Below are 22,709 nucleotides of genomic sequence, written 5' to 3'. Positions count from 1 at the left end.
ATAGATCTATACCTAATTCATTCATTAATTACCAATTATATTAATGTATTAGTAAACTCTATGCACGTCCATAAGCCATACAACTTATTGTTGTACGACTTAAAATCTCTACGTGTGCGCATATCAAAACTCATTCAACTTGTCTTGTAGTTGCGCTGACATTTGACGTGTTCTGTGAATAATAAAATATGGTAAACGCTGCGACAACTAACTAGCATCAAACCCTGTCTGCATTTGTCTGATTGTCTATCATAAACTTTTGCTGCATTTTTTCTATATTTACTGCCGCGAGCTAATGACATATTATGCAGTTTTTGTTAGTGACATCGTTAATAAGTAGTTGTATATGATTCAATGTTTTTGAGGCTTTAGATTAGTAAAAAAAAATATGATGTGCTTACCTAGTCTTCCTTAAGAAACGAATTATCTTAAGCGTCCTGGAGAACAATAAAAATATCTATAATCGCTCCATTTATGTGATTTAAAATAATTGTCAATCAATAAATCTTTACATCAAATTTCTTATGACAAAATATATAATTATAATTATCTATTTATTTATTTATTTATCAAATTTACCAAAAATACAATTTTCCTTATGAACTAAGACAAATAACTCTTAGGTTGTAACATACTAATAATATTAAATTTAGATCATAAGACAAAAACTATACCTCGGTCCCTACACTAGGCACAGCCTGTATCGTAGGCGACCGATTTACATACCATGTTACACATTATAATAAAATAAAGTAAAGTAAGTATTTATATGTGAAATTTTAAGTTTTTCGCTATCACTCGCAAACAACTAACCAGGTACAGAAAATTGAAAGATCGATTTGAAATACATCTTTATTCCCTTACAAAATATGTTATTCATATGAGGTTACAAAAGATAAATATGGTAGAGCTACTGAAATATGTTCGACACCACATTTGCAGGGACATGCAACACGATAATTTACTTACACGAACGCTCCATGCTTCATCTGTCAGCCAATCGGTGATTAACGATCAGATAGTTAAGTGAGATTTGCGATGTTTCCTCAGAAACGTATAATTGAGTGATTTATGAACTCCAAACCATTACCGTCTGACACGGTTTGTTTCCAAAGTGACGAAAGAATCTTAAATTTCACGCACATGTTTCGAGGTTTGTTTAAAATTATTTTATATACGCTATTATATCTAAAGAAGTTAGCAAAAGCGTGCTATTTTTTTATAAATAAATGACGTAATTACCAAGTCGCCTGCAATATTAAGAATACTGATATATATAAACAGTTGCATAAATCAAACTTTTAATTCAAAAGCTCGACATTCCAAAAACCAATTGTTTTATTTTAAGTTAAAGCTTATAATGCCGTTACCTACACGTGACTTAGAAAAACTACCATTATAATATTAACGGATACAAGAAAGCAGTGTCATATTTTGTGATAGGATGGGGTCTGCTTTAATTTGTATAGCATAAAGGGCTAACTGGAACTCGACTGGAGTCGTACCACAGTCTTCACGGTAACCGACGTGCAATTACGATTTTGCTGATAGAGACACTTGCTGCATATCTATATGCCTCTGTCCTCTTCCTGACTCTCTCTTACCTCCAAATGAAGGTAAATAATAAAATTACAGTAATTCCTGTTGTTTTAAACATCATCAGCCGCAGGGTGTCCACTGCTGAACATGGGCCTCCCCCAAAGATTTCCAGATTGACTTATTGGAAGCATCCAGCAACCTCCTGAGACAGATGACCTAATAAAAATTGCAGAAGCGACTTTTGTGAGGTTATCTATCAACCTGAACGTCCGACGCTGTGCTTGCCAGTTCGTGACCTCCACTCCAGAACCTTCTTGCCCTTTCAGCCATGTTTAAAATATGCCGTGACTTTTAAAATCAGAAACCGATTTACCTTTGAGACTCTTCTGATGTAATGCTATTGCATAATATATATTTAACAGATTTGTATTGTAGTGTATACAAAAGAAGAAAATTAAATAAAACGTTAAAAGTTTAATATTTTATTATTCAGTAGGAATTTGATAATTCTATGAAATGAAAAACACAATATCTGATCAAATCTTTGTATTAATACTTAAAAAATAATAATGAGTTAAAGATTAACAAGCGACTCTACCAAAAGGTGAAGCTTTTGCACTAAGATAACCAAAACATAATGAGTAACACTTTATTTGAATATAATCCTCAGCCTGTTCCCTATTCATCTCATGTCAATTATTGTTTGTAAAATAATTTTATATTGAATGCAAGTGTACAAACATCATAAAACGGAACGTCCAAAATACGTACTAATTTTATTTCCCCTCACAAAATAAAAGGGTTTTACTCATGCCTACATATGAAAATAATATTAATAACAAAGAATTTATTTTAAGAAAACACACCTAAGTTTTAGTATGCATGTGCTTAACCGCTGTAAAACATTAATCATTATTGCCGAAGTTACCAACTCAAATTATGGAACTTGAGATACAATAACAGCCGAGTAAATAAGTACCTAAATATAAATTTAAAGGAAGAATAATATCATCAACAATTTGAAATTTCAATTTTTTATAATTTTCTCTAAATAATCATTTGAGTCCAATGTCCACCGACTCCGATAGAAATCTATACAAAAACGCACGAAGATTCTCATTGAGATAACATAGGAATTTATTTACATTACTACCTACAACTTTGCTCGCTAGTTTCCAACTGGTATCCAATTAGAATCTTTATAAGTGAATCTTCTAAAGTAATCAGAAAACATTGTTCCTAAAACTGTGCAAGAGACTTTAAGGGGGTAGAGCCTACATCCTTTACATTTCAAATTTATTCAATAAGTTTTGTAAATCGGGCGAGTCTGCGGGAAATCTTTCTAACTTCTAACGTATAACGAGTTTTTGCCGCATTTTTTTCACTATCTAAGCACAAACAGGTTAACCCAGAGACGAACTCACCGAGTAATATAAATCAAATAATTCGTCCTCCTCAATGGATTATCAATCTTTCTTCGGTTAAGAAATTCAGTTTTTTATGCAATATAATATTTTTTAAATGAATTATTTATATTTAATTCTTGTTAAAATTAAATTAGTTTAGCAAACTGAAAAACGTTGATGTCGACGTAAAGGGTAGTAAATAAAAATATTCATTGCCAAAATGTTGTCGCTAACCGTTAATTAAAGCTTATTATAATTTAAGCCGTATCGCGGTCACGAATCCGCCCCGCGGCTATGTTGAGTTATTTAATAGTGTTTTTTGTGCGGTGGCAGGCGATTGCGCTCTGCCACCCTCGGGCTTCGCGCAAAAAACCCTCCGACTCACAAATATTCAGAATGTTGTTAGTTGTTTTGTAGGAGCGCGGGGCGCGCAGGGCTAGGGCCGAGGGGCACGCGGAGATCGCTATCGCACGCACCCAATGCACGCACTGTCCTAAGCCTAGCCGTTTAATTGTTATGTATGCAGAGAGAGAGTAACAAAACTTTACTTTCCACATACTGTAGAAAGCGCGAATTTGTACAATTTCGTTTACCTTAATGTCAGTAGAAATGTAAAGTTATGTAAGAAACATTTATTGCCAATTCGTCCGCTTGTACATAAGTGATTGATTGACAGAAAATCTCTCACTATGCACGCAAAGTTACATTGTGTGTTTATAATGTACATGTGGTACGAAAAATAAAGGTTACGGAGGAGAATTCATAAGTAGTATGTATATCATTCTGAATAAAATTCAAAAATATTGCTGCAACACAAAAAATAAATAAATAAAGTTTCTATCATATGTCACTTTTCATATTTGTTTCTTGCTTGAAGCAGATGAGACGACAGGTGGCATGTTTAGCAACCTGTTTATGTTCTCATGAAATGGCAGCAAAAACTCTCACCAACCCTTTCAATAATTATAAATGTCCACCTATGATGCGGAGAATTTGATTGACGCAAATAATATTTGTCAGTTATTCGATTTTTTTACACGCTTTACACTTTTTAACGTTTACACTCGCCAAATGAGTGAAGACCATGCACGTCCTTCCGGAAGTGTCACCCCTTGTAAGCAACCCTCATTTCCAAAATTTAGTAATCAATCCACAAAACCATTCATTTGATGACAAAAATGCATTTGTATCGTTTTTAGCTTGCGTATTTAACATTTTGTTTGTTTTACTGTTTGTATGACGTCCATGATTTGTTGAAATATCTTATTAGATATCCTAAATAACTAAGAGTCTTCATACTTACAGAACTGTTACTTATATTTATGTATTCAATTTATCATTTACAAAAAAAAAATAGTTCAAACGCGTAGTAAACACTAGACACCTAAAACATTATCTTATAGCTAACTTTAGCCCTTCACCAAAGAGCTATAAGACATCGTCAAATATCTTAATGGATAGTAAGTATTCACTGCATATACTAAAAAGCCTTACAGATATGTAAAATTTTTCTTACTTTAGTTTAGTGGCGGGCATTTTTTGTGTTCAAACTGGGGTTCGGTGCACAAAAATGCGTAAATGCTGGTTACGTGTGCGTGTCATGAGACGCCGATGGGGGAGCTCATTAAGGTAAAAAGCCGAGTGCAAACGCGACTAATGGCGAATTACACGAAGGGGGCCAATAGCCAACGATACTACGCCAAATACCAAATTACAAACTGAAGATTAGGTTAGGTTAAGCCGAACCTCCTGTTTTAGAGAACATCTTATATACAGTATTGTAATGTGTAAAATATAGGAATTATAAAACCGACATGAAGTCAGCGAACTACCGAAAGATGAAAATGGTCGCAATGTTAATTAATTAAAATATTAAGTCAATAACATAACTACACTGTTACCAATCGCGAGGGATTATAACTAAAATGAGATCTGAATGAGTGTTCATACAACATCAACAATCATGAATAGAAAACTGAAAAACATGTAATGTGTCATTTGGAGAAGTAACCAGATTATTCACTGTTTAGGAACTTTAGATTCAATGATTTCATATATTGTTATAAATGAAAATAATGGATACGTGATCTTTGATTTTAAACATGAAACTACAGTCTCTATGGTTACAAAATATTTGGCATAATAAAATGTGTTTACATTAATCGTTTTATCTCATACAGAAATTATAATTTATTGGTTGCCAATTCGGAATATATCACGGCTGAGGGTTTATAACTTTTCTATTAGTTTAATTATGAGCCATTTTAATGAACCGTGTCGAGTAATTCCCAAAACTCTTCAAAATTTTCCTTCTATTATCAGTGTTTCGATAAAATTTAATGAGCCGTTGGTTAGCCTGATTCGGGCGCTACTTATCTAGCCGATGTGCATATTGTTAACCTAATATTTGTTCTTTATCCAGTAATCGTACACAATTATACATAATATATGTGTATATATATATATATATATATATATATATATATATATATATATATATATATATATATATATATATATATTCAAAACTAAAAAATTATCAAAATATTACTAAATTCAAAATTCTTAAAGTATGCAATTATTTAATGGAAATGTGTAGTTATATTTATAAGGTTCATCTTTATGTCGTATTACAAAGTAACAAAAATCTTTGTACCTCATTTAATTTTTTATTTATCAAATAAAAATTTTAGTTTTAAAGTAATTATTGTGATCGGTTTTTCGACCTTCCTTTGCATGATAGATTTAAGGGTATGAAAACCAGGAAAACATCCTCAAGAGATAGCACTTTAATCGACCTGCCCCAATTATTAGTTAATCGACTACAGCGCCGCTCTAATTTCATAATTTTCATCCCAAACATAAATTATAACTGAATACTAACTTAATGGCTTCAAAAATCATATTATGCTGAACGTCTGTAAGTTCAGGGTTCAGTGCGGTCAGAATCGGCGGGGTGCGGCAGGCAGGGCAGCGGCAGGGCAGCGGCAGGGCAGAGGGCTATCAGTATTTCGGCGCGTCCGCGTACGCCCTCCGCTCTCCGCGCGCACCCGCACCGCCCCGAATTCGCCCTGCACCTCACTAGTCGCGATGCTCCCCTCCACGGCGAGCTAACCTTGAAAATAGTTTTTACCGACTCGAGGGTATTCACCCCGAGCCCGAATTCCGGGGCCTGTTGCACACGGGTGCTTTCTTCCCTGCGCAGCCTAAATTCTAACAGGAATATTAGCCGTTTTGTTATAATCGTCCCGTGTGTCTACAGTTGCATGCAGTGAGTTTACGCGGACCGAGGCAGGCAAAGGATATTTAACTACGGAGTTTTTTAGGCAAGCCGTGAGCACGACGCGACTGCCGCGGTCGGGATTTGTTTGTGAATTGTTAGTAGATACCTTCTTTTTATTCTTCTCAAGAATTTATATTGTTATCTGCATTGATGATTTTTTAATGTAGCTTTGCTTATTTAATGACACGCCTTCAAGATTTAACTATTGAAAAATATGAACATACTTTGCGAAACGTAGATTAGAAAAGAACATAATAAAGAAATAGACTCTCCAAGACTATTAATGATTGCATAATAATGAATCTAATGATAATTCCATCGTTTTATAGCTATTTTGTGTGATACTGCTTTAACCTACATAATGTATCATTACCTACGTAAAAAGTAGAGCCATAAAATACATTTAAGACTGCGAACAAAATACGTTTACATTTACGAATATTATAATATGCAGTTCATAAAGTGTCATTGATTTATGGCCCTTTTAACCAGGTTTAACAAATTTTGTTTCATTTTTGTAAAATAACGCAATGGCATACTTTATTTTTTAAACTTCTGAACAAATAAACTCGTATAAACTTAAGTTATAATTGACCATAATATGTGTTTAATAATATGTACATACATACAATTAACAATGGGTATAGCTATTTTATATGCAAACTTCATAGCCCGTGTATGCAATTAAATAAATAGGATACGTTTTATTTACTTACAAATTATACAATTCGTGACCATGAGTGACATAAAAAGGCGATCGCCAGTACATAAGCGAGAGAAGCAAGGGTAGAGCGGCAAAAAAAGGTAAAAAAACAAAGAGCCTCGGCGTTTGCCGCCTACGCAAAGCCACGCGGCGCGGCGAGACTGCTCAAAGTATCCTCTTCAGATTTTATACAATTTTGTGCTTATAATTTTTTCTTTAGTCTGTCACAAATTCGTTAGAAAATTCAACATTTTATAAACGTTTGTAATAATTGACAAATATTCATATTTTTGCAATAAGGTTAAATTTAGTTTTCTTTTATTAATGTAGGTTACATAGTTCTTAATTATTGGTTCCTAAATAGACATGAGATAAATTTATACTAATATACTAAGAAGAAAACAATAGTATTGAAATCAATAGCTACATGCACGTTCAACCGTTACGTGATCTCATTCATTTACTTAGTCAAAACAATGCAAATGCGGGTCGTCTTTCTTATCAAATGTATGAAAGTACATATAGAGTAGGTTTGCTCCAAAGAGTGTCGTTTTTATCGTTCTTATTTCAATGTCTGAAGGTAAAAATTATTTTACGACAAATAAATAGAAGAATAAAAACTACTGAATCCTATTTTGATCCTATCAAAATTATGCATACATACCTACGCAAAACGTATATTTTTGTTTTAAATATAAATCATGATAAGTTATAATTATTAGTATTACAGGATAAAAACCTAATAGATGGAAATTAGAATTATGAAAGGATTTCACAAAATTATAAGTTGGTACATATTTTGTCTATGTCACATACTTGGTTCAAAAGCCTTCATACTTGGTTCGTCCTTATAATATGTGGGATAGTCATGACTCGTCAATTAACTTAGAGCAACCCCCGCACAATGCACATTTTGATTGGTGGGCAGCTGTCCGTAGCGGCAAAAAACTGCTTTCTAAATGACTGCTATCAAGCACGGACATATCCAGCGTACACCCGCCTCGAGATCACAATCGCCGCCCCAAGACCATGCTTCCGTATAAAATATATGTTGGCTTACAAATTTTCATAATTTACGCTAATGATTTTTAACCTTGTTTTGGATTTTAATTGTTTTTTATATTCATAACTAGGTATTGTTAATTAAGATTCGGTCAAAGTCCTGTACTGACGAAGTGCTAGTTACTTAAACATTGATTTTGTCACTAACTATCTAAATTTACTATTTTATTTTGTATTTCACCAATTAAGATAAGCTTGTAAACAAATTATAATAATTAGCAAGAATAAGAAACTACAACAAAACGTAACTATTCAATACTGGACAAAGACGAAAACATCAAATGCTTCCTTAATTCTTCTCAAGTTTTTAAAGCTTTCGGGCACCAAATAGATAATTTTGTATCCCTATAATATACCTACTTCATATGAATCTTTGTGCTTTCAATAAAGTTTATTTTGCCGTTACAATATAGGTTAGTGCGATGAACATAATAAGCGCGTATGTTTAAAGTTCGAATAAGACCAATTTTGTTTTAGTTATAAGCTGCCAGTAAGTCGTCGGCGGCGTTGCAGCGAAGCTCGAGATAAGGAACTGTTTACACTGCTTGAGTCAATGTCCTCCTCCTGAGCGCGAACAAGGAAAACCTTGGAGTCACGCGTTAGCACTGAACGCAATGTCTTCCGCCTACAAATATATGAGAGGCAAATGAGTTCGTTGAACTCTGTATGTTGTCATTAATTAGTTATTGTTACGAAGTTTCAATGACAATCCGCATAAAAGACTGCACATAAACCGAAGACTCAAGAAACCTGATCAAAAGATGGTGAGGCTGTGTTACTCACATGTACAAAACTTTATTCTCAAATAGAATTAGTATATACTTACACGCTGTACATCCACTTAATCCTTAAGTAACAAAGTAGTATCAACAAACATGCATAAGTATATTTTATGTTGAACATCTCTAGACTAGATATGTTAGGTACTTTTATTATACCTTTTTTCTTCATAGGGAAAATCCTCTTGGATCCCAATCTACTAGTGGTAAACAGGGTATGCCGGTCTTTTACCAGCTAAAAACACCATATCTGCACCTTGGTGAACCTACAACTGAATGAAGAGTCAAGCTACCCACTCGCTGTATGTTAAGTCTTACGACTCCCTATTGTAAGCAAGATGTCGTCAAGATAGTAGGTGGGGCTAAAGGGAAGCGAACAAAGTCGAAAATCGAAAGGTATATAAAAAAAGAAAACATTCTCAGAGAAGAGATGTGGTGATGATATAGGACAGCTAAGATTGCTGGATCTCTCCCGCATACACCACTGCACTGCGTTTGTCAGCCTAAAATGTTATATACCGGCCAGTAGTAAATAAAATAGTTTATCTTTCAAGCTGGAACATGAAAGTGTTGCTTGGTGACAGAAGTTTATGACTCTACTAAATGATACCATTTCTTTTTCTTTTCTTTTAATATACAACGACTCTATTAGGAGCCGGCGTTTGTGTCCATACGCGCCCCTAGTGACTGGCTCGTAAATAAATTGAGCCTGCATTAGTGGCAATTGTTCGCTATTGTTACGACGCGACGCTGCGCCGCGCTGTTGCACGCTAAATGCACCTTACTTACCTATTAGTTATTATAGTATGAATTGCTATCACATTGATATCCTTTAATTTTAAATTTATTTAAAGTTGTTGTAACATTATCATTTTTACCGAAATTTTACAATTCTTCTGATTAATCTCTTGCCGTTGCCGCACATAATATGGAGATTAATCGTCACGCAAAATACTGCAGGGTAAGTACCTTCAGCGTGGTAAATAAACGCTGTACTTAAATAGTATAATCTAATATCCAGAAAAATTAATACCGATGTACGGAATTGAATAAGCAAAAATATGCAAATAAGCAAATTGAATTTGCTTTGCTTAAACTGTTATGGTTATAAGTACCTTTTTTTTCTTTTTTGTTTTGGTTTCGCGGAGAAAGTCCCTTATTACTACCGCCTAGCCTTCGTGGGGGGCGACTGAGCGGTTATGCTGGGGTAACCGTGCCTTACGTTCCGGCGTTGAGCCGCCCGGATTTGATGGTGACCTTCGGGCGACCGCCGCGCCGGGCCGAGTCCCTAACCCTATATACAACTTAATCTATGCACGGCCTACCAGCTAAAACTCCGCGGTGGCCCTCTTCGGCGCATTAAGGACGGCTGCGGGCTTCCTCTGACGTTGAAGTGTCTAGTCTGCGACCGCAGCCGCCCCTGCGCGGTGCCGCCTTGCGGCCCGTCTCCTATGGGGCGCAGAAGCCCCCGCGCACCGAAGGACGCCCTCGGCGTCTACGGCAGTGTGAGGCCAACAGCACACTGCCGTCCATCCCGGGGGTCAACCGAAAGATGTGCAAAAATGCACAAAAATGCACTAGGGCGGACAGCCCCTGCTGCCCGCCGACGACCCCTTCGTGGCCCCTATAAGTCGCCTCTTACGACAGGCAGGGGATACCGTGGTGGAATTCTTCAAACGCCCCCATTCCACAGGGCGGGAGACGCCGGTCAGTCGTCTACCCGGCGCCTCCTTCGTCTCCTCTGACGGCGGGAGGGATCCTCCCTCTCTCGATCCCTCTCGGCACTCTCCTTCTGCGAGAGGACCACCTCGCAGAAGTGGGCCACCGCACGCCAAGCCCCCTGATGGTTATAAGTACCTGCCATATAATTTTAAAGATGTTTAAGATAGATACGTTTGAAGCAGTCGCGAATCTAGATTAACGACTCACTAGTATGAGAATAGTACTGATGTCTTTAAATGTCATGTAAAATCACAATAACTTAAGACCAATTCTGTGTGACCAAACATTGTCCGTCAACTCTAACATAAGAAACAGAAAAATAATAATTGTCACTCTAAATTACTATTTTTAGTAGTTTAAAGTGAGTGTTAGTTTGTAGCTTGCCGATACTTAGAGTTTTCATGTTTTCCATGGGTAAACAGGCTATACAGAAATCTTTTACTGTATACATTAAAATTTTTCCTATTTTTTTTCCAAATATCAATTTATAGTAGGTATAGATGCTCTTATATACTAAAACATAACTTACTTAAACAAAATTAATGTATTTTAAAACAATATAAATCTGATTAAGCGATTGTCATAAGAATGCTCGTATAAAATATAACGAAATAAGTGTTAATTTTCGTGCTAAAAAGTAGTTGTAAGTCCAATTTTAATGATGCTGGTTTCAAAGTAGACCAAATAATCTCACGAACGGAATCTGCTCACGAGTTATTAAACTGTGCAAGTAAAAGTGTTATTTTATATCCGATATTATGATATTAAAGGTGCGGACTGTGTTTAGAAAGACTTGCGTCTTTTACATAGCCCATAGCTATTTAGTAGGTACTATGGGGCCGTTCAACTTTTACTTAGGTAAGTAAAATTTTAATAATTGTAACTCCGCTTCTGTCTTGATAGAATGATTAAGCAAAAAACAGCATTTCCAACCACCCTCTTCTATGTTTAAGTAGGTAAGCATAATTATATGTTTGAATGTTTGTAAAAAGTAATCTCAGCTGAAAGGTTTTAGTTAGAGAGCGAAGCCGCGAGCAACACCTTGTTTAAAATATAATACCTATATAACATTTAAATAACATTGATAGCAAGCGATATAATATATTCATAGACGAAGTTTTGAAGAAGAAGATCGAAATAACTCGTGTACGGTGCAACCGTACAAATTTGCACTCTCAGCATTTTATTCTATTACGCAAATATCGATACTTCTAGCTTCAGTTCGCGTACCGCTGAGCAACACGCCGCGCGTGCTCATATCAAGCAATTATCAATAAACAATTAGTCTCATCCCATCATTAACATTTTATAGTGTTAAGTTTATATCAATAAGCTGTCGATCATTTATATCAAGTGTTGTTCTTTATCATATCATCATCAAAACAAACTATAAGGTGTATGGTGCTGAACCTAGACCGTACAACTCGTAGTCTAGGACGTACAAGTAACGTCTATATACCTACCTAATTAAAATAATATTAAGTATTCCATTGTGCATACAGAAGCGTTAAATGCGTTAAAGTTCGCATACAGATGCGACTCGACTTATATAAAAGTCCAACTACAGCATAAAAGGTGCATATAGCATTCAGGAATAATGTCATCTATTAACCACCGTTCCCGACCACGTTAATAGCTAATTTCAAATTGGGACTTAACCACTGGCAGAAAATCTATAGGAATACAATCCAATAATTTAATAACTTGTAGATATACATAAATATACAAGCACCTAAGATGTACATAGAGCGTACATAAATATCAATTCCCAATATGTACATACAAAAATATGCATTGATCTCACCATATTATCATTTTTTGTAGGAGCGAATAAAGTTTATTAGGAAAGTGGGATAAAGGTTTGATACAAAAAATGCCATATTGTGAAAGGTCGCCTTGTGTCGCTTTACAAAAACCGCTGTGTTATCGCAGACCTCTCTCATTTGTATTTTTTTAGTTATTGATAGAAGCGCGACGGCGTGGCAGGTAGATGGACTCTCGCAAACTTAGTATACGTCGTATTATACACGTTTGTCACGGCTTATATTTTTATTAAAATCTATCGAACCTGTCAATATAAACTGTGTAAAATTCTAATAACTTTTCCATATACTATCTTGATATTTTTTATTATTTCTTTATATTTCCTGTCCAACAGCATCCTCCCATTTTATATTGAGGAGTGCTAGAAAGAGAGTAAGGTATTTCGATATCTACTCGTATAGCCTGCACCTTCTAATCTATGCTTCTAATATAGCGCTTAATAGGATACTCAAACTAGAACCTAACCATTTTATTTACCTGGGTTCTAGCATTAGCAAAGATGGATCTAGCGAAGCCGATTTCCGCAGGAAAATTGAAATGGCTAAAGCTGCAATGTCTCGGCTCTATAGGATAAAGAAAGATCGGAGCATTAGCAACAAGACAAAAGTGGCACTGGTGAATGCTCTGGTTTTATACATTTTCCTATACGGGTTAGAGACGTTGACACCAAACACAAGAGATCGCCCTCGCTTATTATATGCCTATGAAATTGGTGGTGTTGGTGCTGAAAGCAGATGTTCCGATTTCCGTGGACGCCTTTTAGGATCAATCTCTCTGTTCTCGACAAACTGAAGCTTGAAAAGAAACCGAGGTTCTGCAAAATTTGCCTAAGGAAAATCATTGAGTTTTTTGGTCATATCGTCCGCAAACCATGTGATAACCTCTAAAAATTGTTAAAGACCGGATGAATGGAGAGCAAGATGTCGAGAGCCAGTAATCCAATACGCTGGACGGATCAGATCCGCACTACACTCAACATTAATATGGCTGAAACGGTTTATGTCGCTAAAAACCAGGCCAGATGGCACATCGTAATGTAATAAGCCTGTACCTAGAGATTACAACAATAAAGTCAGTAAGTACATAATTAAAGTTATAAGAAAGATTCATTACTGCACTCTACCGTTTTGTAGAAAATCTAATTTATTGGCATCATTAACTAAATAGTTCTCACTCCCTGAGGCGTGGACAGATAAAGCTTTAGGCCCTTCTTTCCGTGTTAGTTTGTATATTCATGTCCTTGATAACATTAACAAATTGAGCCGTAAAAGGCATTTTAGGTATAGGAACACCAGTCCTATGTACATAATATGCAATGTACATTATATCATAGTCCTTGTTAGTACCAAGCATTCTTCACATCATCGGCTTATAGGAGAGACCCCCCTCTTCATCCTCCTATTGGCTTTTGTATACCTACGTTTGTGTTGAATTATTGAGACTTCCTATGCTTATTGGCTTGCTGACATCTTCACTCTTCCTTACTTTCCTTCATTCCTTTCTTTCTGCACCAGAGCAATTTTGCAGCTACCACATAATGTCAGGTTTTAGTGCAGGACCCCTTGGTGAATGCAAAAGCTCAACAGCAAAATTAATAAAATTGTTCATTGCCTGCATAACGCATATCGAAGCCCGCAAATCGCACTGGCTTCGTTATGTAAACACAAAAAATAACTTTAAAAATGTTGTATTATTATTTTATTTTATTATATTAATTTGTTCCTCAAGGCACAGACTCAGCCTAATTTAAGAACCTCTAAAAATTATCTTCTAAAGACTATTTTGACAATTAGTTTACACATCTAGTAACCCTATTTGTAAATTATGGCAACCGTAGCAACTGGGTTCTGACAGCTGTCATCAAAGCTTGTCACTGTTAAATGTCATGTCAAACTATTTGTTGAAACAGCTGATTAGCATTTTTGCCTAGTTTGCATTTAATATTATTTCAACAACTGTGGCCTTCAATTACGGTAACAAAATCATTTTTGTTATAAGAAGTCTGCTTATAATAAACGGGTATATTATTATCTCTAAACTTCGTAGTTACAGTAATTACATTACGGAGATGGAGTCATCAAAGACCGTAAGTTTTATTAATGTATTTAAATTCATATATTATTTAATTGATGTAATACGTCGCATGTTTGGAAACAGGATTTTCCAGTTTTAAAAAACGATAGACTCCTTCGTGCAGCGCTTGGTAAGGAAGTGGATAAAGTTCCTGTATGGGTTATGCGACAGGCCGGTAGATATTTGCCAGAATTCCAAGAAGTACGAGCCAAACATGACTTCTTCACAGTCTGTCGCACCCCAGAGCTGGCGTGCGAGGTTACGCTCCAACCACTCCGAAGATACGATCATTTAGATGCATCAATAATTTTCAGTGACATACTTGTTATACCTCAAGCACTTGGGATGACTGTAGAAATGCACCCAGGCGTGGTGAGTATAGATTAATTAACAATTAAGTCCGTATGCTAATTATTAACAAGGAAGTATTCTATAAGCCTAATTATGATGCAATATGGTTTAATATTATTAGTATAATACATTTAGATTTGATTATGATTACAGATAAAAGGAATGTTTTCCTATTAAGTTCTGTATACCTTTTGGTACACTGAAAGTGATTTTTTTAATTCATGAAGACCTTGATTTCACAAGGTATCCAGTAAAAACATTATTTCGATCTTGAATACTTTTAAAGTACATTATCCAAATGCAAGTTCTACATTTCAGGGACCTGTTTTCCCAAAACCCCTGCAAGATCCATCTGAAATAGATTCTCTGCAAGAAAAAGGCGCTGTTGCTAGGCTGGAGTATGTTGGGGCTGCAATCACATTGACTCGGCATAGAATTAATGGAAAAGTACCTTTAATAGGGTTCACTGGAGCTCCGGTGAGGATAATTTATTATAATAATAATATACATAAAAAGAGCAGAAAGTTAGAAGATGAATCCCTTTTCTGTAAATCAATGAATTTGAATTTCTGCATGTCATGTTGTTTGTGCCATAAACTGTGATGAATTATCAATTACCATAATATCAACACAATATACATAATTATCAAATTGTTTAGTCATACTGATACAGAAAAATTAAAAAACATATTTCCAAACCATTTCATTCTATTGGTAAACCAAATCCACTTATACTTGCACATAGTGGATACCAGCATTCTAGGCAAACTTGAAGACCATACATGAAACTATGTTTTTTGTTTTTAGTTTACATTGATGGGTTACATGATCGAAGGTGGCGGGAGTAAGACAATGAGCAAGACAAAAGAGTGGCTTCAAAAGCATTCAACTGATGTGCATAAACTCTTAAGACTTCTTACAAATGTTATTATAGATTACTTAGTTATGCAGGTGGGTAATTAAAGTATGTCTAAATATTATTATATAACAATTTTGATTTCTTAAACTTATGCTAATTGATTTACAAAATTTCAGTACAATGCTTACCTTCTAGTTAATGTAATAAAAATGGAGATGTTTGTTTTATTTTTAAAGGTAAATAATTTATTTTCATTTAAAAAAACATACAATTTGTGTACTTTTTATAGATTTTATGAGCATTCCCAGGACCTACTGTCCCATATATACTGCAAAAGTTAAACCACGAAATGCATTCCAATGTCTACTGTAAATTAATAGATATATAACAAGTAGATAAGCACTATAATTCAAGTTAATTTTTGAATACAGGTTGTAAGTGGGGCTCAGTTGCTACAAGTATTTGAATCATCAGCGGACCATCTTACTAGAGAACAGTTTATTGAAATATCAGCACCATATTTAAAAGACATAAGGGATGGAGTTAGAAGAAAGCTTACAGAAAAATCATTAGAACAAGTGCCTATGGTGAGTAATGAGTGCTATTAGTATTTTATGAAAGACCTGTGACAAAATCAATTATGTATGAATTTTTGTTACTAATTATAATAATAGATATTATAATTACAATTTGTTTTTGTCTTCACTCACACTGGGTTAAATTTTTCTATGTAAACTATAAAATATTATAAACTTCCTTTCAACCTTTCAGACAATTTTTGCCAAAGGTGCCGGATATTCCTTAGACATACAAGCACAGATGGGATATGAAACAATTGGATTAGATTGGACAGTAGACCCTGTGGAAGCTAGAAAGATTGTGGGTGACAATATAACACTGCAAGGCAATCTCGATCCCCAAGATCTATACAAAAAACCAGTAAGTCTAATATTCTTAACATTAACTAAGTAACTATGATGAACTTATATACAGTCTAATCTTGGGCAAGTCAATTCGCCTCTCTATAAAGATTGGTATCTACTATTCCCCAGCTAAATATGTATGTTGGTATTTTTAGAATGGTAGTGTTTATTCATATAAAGTCATTCAATTCCTTGTAAAAGAACCTCTAAATATAAAAAATTAATAAATGAATAAATGGATGTAACTTTAAAAAAAAAATTATCCTTAGTTATAATCTGAATAACTGAATAATATAAGTATGCATAGTATATTGAATAGTTAATTTTGTAATAAGTTACAAATTCAATATGATTTATATTTTAGGAAGATATAAAAGCTATGACAATCGATATGGTGCGGAAATTTGGCAAACACAGGTACATCGCCAATTTGGGACATGGAATCACTCCTCAAACGCCCTTGGAAAGCATGACTGCGTTCACAGAGGGCGTACATGAAGCATTTTAAAACATTATGTATTACATTACAATATTTTTGGTTTTTGTTATGGTTGGGAATAAAAAATGAATATGTTTATTAAATAAGGTTTTTAATCTTAAAAAACAAGTTACATTGAGTAAGTAGTCTTTGAGTTCTGACTTGTTCCTGGAATGTCTTCATCGTGGCTTCCAGCGCATTTCTTCACATACTGTAATAATACAATGATTATTTCTAATGTAACTATCAAGTCAATCAAATTCTTAACGAAAATTATTACACAAGATCGACAATAGATAAGTTCCATGAGACATCTACTTAATTAAATTATTATTACTGGGTGATTGACAAACACAATACAGCATACGTAATATGTATAATATATATATTTTATAATTTCAATAATATATACTTATTGCAAAATTAACTAATAACTAAACATCTCAAAAAATAAATTGTAGCCTTGTTAACACATGAAGTTCTAAATAAATAACCAATGTAAATAGTTTTTGTGATACCTGAGGATTAACTTGTATCTGCTCATCCATCTCCTGGATATATTGATGAAGTTTGGTGCAGGCTGCCATTTGTTGTTCCAGTACACACAATGTTTCAGGTGAAGCATATTTCTCAGGGCTATCTAGGAATACCACCATACCATCTTTCTGGTTTATCATTGCATATATTTCGCCTTCTTCAATCTGTGTAAACATTATACTACAATATTTCCATGCACAAATAGCACATACAAATGCACTCCTATTGTGAATTTACATACATACATAACATCACGCATTTATCCCCGAAGAGGTATGCAGAGGCGCAACTAGGGCACCCACTTTTCGCCAAGTATGTTTCGTCCCATGATGTGATAGGGGGCGAGCCTATCGCCATATCGGGCACAAATTCCAGACTCCGGGCTGATACTGAGCAGAAAAACCCAAATATCACTTTGCCCGACCCGGGATTCGAACCCAGGACCTCAGAGTGCTATTGTACCGGGCATGCAATACAACTACGCCACCAAGGCAGTGTATTGTGAATTTACGTAGCAAAAAATTATACTAACTCCTCTTTACATGCAGTATTTCATTATAGTATATAAACATTAAAAATATCTCACATAGCTTACCATATTAAGTATGTAAGATTCGGCCTGCGCTGGTCCTGCTAGCTGCACTCTAGATGCAACATCACTGAGGGAGAGGGTCAGAAAGGTCTTAGTTAACCTTTGAATATTTTTTTTATACATTGAGCTCAGCACCTAAAAAAATATATAAAGCTGTGAATTGTTTTGCTACCGGAAACACAATTGAGACACATAATACGACACCGACAATTGCGCCTGATGTCAAACTTTATCATTATAATCTAGGTAAGAAAGCTTGGCAAATAAATATTTAGTAATTGTACTGAGGTCAGGATTTCAAATTATATAGTTAAATAGTTATCAAATATAATCTGAGTGAATATAAAAGTTCAATAAAAAAAATTTTTGTTCATTCAGCTGCTACTTTTAATTTGTTTATGATGCAATAACCTTGATCTGATGATTATTCACGTCATGTAAAATAAAATACTCACTTGGTTAACTAATCCCATATTTTTATCTCTGACAAATGTCTCCCTATGCTTTATGGCTGCATGCTGTGAAGAAGCTAATTCATGGTACACCACTGACAATGGTTTCAAGAAACGGCAGACCACTTGTGACGTGTATTTTGGCATTGGTAAAATCTAAAAATATAAAATTACACATACCAAATTTCATATTAATATTGCTCAAGATCCTGCTACAAATTTTGTCCAGACTTTTAGATACAATACACAAAATTGTGAAACATTAGCATTTTTAAATTGTGAGCGTCAAACATACATGTTTCTTTGCTTTAGAGACAGCGCACCATAAAAACTGTTTCGAACATTACATTACGAGTCTTATGTACTTAACTTATAATATCAATATAAGTCAATAAGAAACTACCTTTCCATGTAAAATGAGTGACACCAATATATATTTCTTATATGCTTCCAACATTATATGTGACACAACCATAGCTGGAACTGTTACAACAACTTCAAAGAAATATAATGCTCTATCATAATTCTTCATTGCTGTGTAAATCATACCTCCATAATAGTAATAAAGCAAAAAGTTTTTCGAGTCATTATTGCCACCAAGCTGAAAGGATAAAATCAAAGATTTAACATTGTTTTCAATAAACAGTACTAATCGCTTTTTCAATCCATCATGAACATCAACCAAAAAGGAAAGAGGTTGTTTAAAAATTACTTGTTTCAATTAATTTATTCTCAGGACGAGCTTGGAGATATAAATTGGGATAGTTTATTGAAAATGGCCATTAAAGAATCATAGGTAAGAGTTACAGTTTTATCTAAATCTGACATCAAACAACTGGAGACTGAACATATATTATTATATTATATTTAAGATATTACAAAAAATAGATTATTAATGTATTGTGCGTTATAAAATGACTGTCTTTGAGTTAGGGAAGACCATTTTACCTCAGCACCAATGCCTGTAACATCAGTATTCAGAAATTCAAGAGCAGGCTTCATACATTTTGATAACAAACATAGTTGGCAGAGATCAGCATGTATAGATGTGAGTTGAGAATCAAACAACTGTATCTTTCTTATGGCTTTCTTCAATATTTCTATTCCTTTAATTGGTTGCTTCAATTCCACCAAGTGGTTTGTTAGGAGATGACACAAATCTGCATCTGTAAGCATTTTAGAACATACATAAAAAGCTTCGATTCCCAGAAGATGAAACCGGGTGTTATAAGTATAAATCGTGTGGTCTCTTTTATCAAAGCCTGAAAGGGATGAAAACACTTTAGCGGTCCCTCGACGCAACGTCGGTTAAGTTAGGGTTTAGTTGTATTACTAGGGAATTACAATATACTTAAGGGACAAACAAACATTTCTATTGTTTTTCTTTTTAAAGTTTTTTTGTTTCGGTGGTTATTTAAATTTTAGTTTAAATCTGTATTACTAGCTCTTGCCTGCAGCTACGTCTGCGTGAAATAGTTTTTACAAAATAAATATCTTATCAAAATAAAAAGTAGCCCATGGTAGTCTGAAGGAATGTGAAAAACTTCTTTTAGTGAAATTTTTTTAAAAAGCAGTTATATACTACCTGAAGTTAGCATGTTCAAAGACAAAAACTCTTTAGCTTTTTATACTTGTAAAATTACATCAAATGGGACAAGTGTACACATACAAATGCTCCATTATCAGCAGCTAGATTCTTTGAGTAAAACGAATAGAAAGTAAATATAAAATAGTGTGAATGAGTTGTTCAACTTACATAAGTCTGGTGAAAAGCGCACTTGTTCACCATTGCAATTGTTAATAAAGTCATGGATTTGTTGGAACATTGTTGATTTGTCCCCTTCACCCGTACTCTGTAATTAAATTAAAAACAATAATCATCATGAAAACCAATTTACAATTGTGACAAATCTTTGATAAAACATTTGATATTCCTAACTTTGTTTTACTTGTTTTATACAAACAGATTTTTATAGAGATGTCAAATCTTTCCAATAATTTAAGCACATTCAGATTGGATTTTATAAAATCGAACAGTAACGACTATACCCTATACTATATACTATAGCTATGTGTGTTGTAAAGTAGCTTAGAATTAAATTCCTTTATTAAACTGTATCTCACCTGTGGTAAAGAAAATTTAGCAACAAGTACAGCCAATACTCCAAGTGAGTGCTGCTGAATATCAAGAGTTTCTAGTACAGTGCTAAGATGAGCACTATTGCGCTGGAGGACCTCATCTGACTTCCCAATAATATCACACAACTCTCGGAAACTACCTGGAAACCAAAAAAGAATAATATCAATTGCAAATAATACAAATATCTTCAATAATTATCTACATTCTACATCATTGATTTTACTTTATAAAATAAATCATTAATATAGTTAGTAATGAGGAAATACAACAATAAAATGTAATTGTTCAGTTTTTATTTCTTACTAGATGACCCGGTGTTCTTCATATCACCTACAGTTTTTATTTGATAATAACTTTGATCAGCTATTATCAATCCTAATCAACTTTTCAACTTCAATACATTGAGATGAATAATACCGGCTGCATTATGAACAATCTGATTTTTGTTGTGTTATATAATTAAAATTCCTGTAAATAATCTTAAAGCGTACCTCAATGCACTGTAAACAAACTTTTGTACCTAAATCAAAACTTTTCTTTAATGTCACAAATTAATTAGGAGCAACTAAAAAAATTACGATAATACCCGTAACTAAAGTAAAGTTAAGTAATTTTTTGGTTATTAGTACTTTTGGAGTTGATTTTTATCTTGTTAAAATAGTTTTATATTGTACTTTATTGTTACAAAAAAAATGTAAGTAATTGCATCCTTTAAAAAAATAATTGTCATTCTATTTATTTTTGAGGAGTTCCCTTCTGCATCTTCAAAGTCTAAGATCAATAAAATTGAAATGAGCCCATTCCAAAGTTATTTGAAATCCAAATATAAAAATTTAAATTATTTTGCCTCATTTTCCAGTTTTTTTTTTATCATATAACCTTAAATTAAGTCAAAATTAAACCAATTTATGTCAGTTCTGGAACCCCAAAAATCCAGTTACAAGATACTCAACCGCAACCAAAAGTCATCCATATAAAATGTATGAGAAAATAAGTCAAGTAAAGTTATAAATGATGTAACCAACCCAACTGTTTTATGTACTATCCCCCTCATTCATAGCCTTTTTTTATCTAAGGATGGAGTAAAGCTGTGATAACAAGTCTATTTCTCAGTGCTGACGGCATGGCAGCCTTTGAAGTACGTAGACATAGAGCCATTGTGATTGGCTAAAATTGAGATACAACAATGTGTCCATGAATAAGGGGGTAAGTTTATAGATTGTTGTGGGATATATTTAATACTTTTATAACTCAATTTTCTCAAACTACTCTCATCCCAAAAATATGTAAAAAGATTTGAATTTAATATGTTAATATTGTAACTGTATCTAGTTTTATATTATTGTAAGCTGCATATTATGATTACAAACTTTTAGATCATCGATTTTTGGCCCTAGTTCTTTTAAAATGGTTTCTTTAACCCACAACTTTAAATTAGTTAAGATATTTTTTTCCCTTAGTTATTTAAAAATATGAAACCAAGTAAGGTCAATCGGGGGAAGTGCGCCATAAAATTTTCATAGCTGGATTCAATGCAAATTATTTCTTTTTGTGCTGACTTAAGAATGTAATTTTATTAATTTAAGAATATTTGGTATTTTGTGATAACAACCTATAGCCATTTAAGGAAATCGGACCATAAATTAATAATATTTTGCTCAAAGTAAAAAATGGTAGTAGGCGCACTTGCCTCTGGAAATGGGGTAAGTGCGCCTGTGTAAAAAAACGCCAATATGAAACATTATAAAGAAAACACTCACTTTAGTCCATAGATAAATAAGTTTTACTCGCATTGCTCTTGGATAACTTTTAATCACTCAATATTATAACAAACTATGGCTGTCAAATCAAATTCGGGGTAAGTGCGCCATATATATGTAAATCAGGGCTTGAAAACATTTTAGATTTTTTTATATATAATTTTTTGCTATGTTAGAGTTTTGTGTGCGGATATGTTGGAATAAAAAAATGTTAGCCCTAATATAA

The 22,709-nt window shown here is 34.0% G+C and overlaps 2 protein-coding genes across 2 annotated transcripts; one reads left to right on the top strand and one right to left on the bottom strand.

Annotated features, from left to right (window-relative positions):
* The first annotated feature begins 14,155 nt into the window (after nucleotides 1–14,155).
* Nucleotides 14,156–17,106, top strand: LOC115449796 (uroporphyrinogen decarboxylase). The gene is made up of 7 exons (XM_030177688.2): nucleotides 14,156–14,404; nucleotides 14,476–14,763; nucleotides 15,061–15,219; nucleotides 15,550–15,693; nucleotides 16,033–16,188; nucleotides 16,373–16,540; nucleotides 16,889–17,106. Exons 1-7 carry the CDS (start codon nucleotides 14,387–14,389, stop codon nucleotides 17,030–17,032), a joined length of 1,077 nt encoding a protein of 358 aa, XP_030033548.2. The 5' UTR covers nucleotides 14,156–14,386; the 3' UTR covers nucleotides 17,033–17,106.
* Nucleotides 17,094–20,914, bottom strand: LOC119190195 (COP9 signalosome complex subunit 3-like; the record flags this gene model as incomplete). Its single annotated transcript, XM_037441504.1, has 8 exons — nucleotides 17,094–17,213; nucleotides 17,521–17,703; nucleotides 18,135–18,266; nucleotides 18,587–18,739; nucleotides 18,987–19,184; nucleotides 19,532–19,749; nucleotides 20,340–20,436; nucleotides 20,708–20,914. Coding segments are annotated over 8 exons (1,269 nt in total), but the record flags the coding sequence as incomplete, so codon positions are not given.
* Nucleotides 20,915–22,709: the final 1,795 nt, after the last annotated feature.

This window comes from Manduca sexta, chromosome 22, assembly GCF_014839805.1.
Source record: "Manduca sexta isolate Smith_Timp_Sample1 chromosome 22, JHU_Msex_v1.0, whole genome shotgun sequence".
NCBI classification, from domain to species: domain Eukaryota; kingdom Metazoa; phylum Arthropoda; class Insecta; order Lepidoptera; family Sphingidae; genus Manduca; species Manduca sexta.
This window is presented reverse-complemented; position numbering and strand designations above follow the sequence as displayed.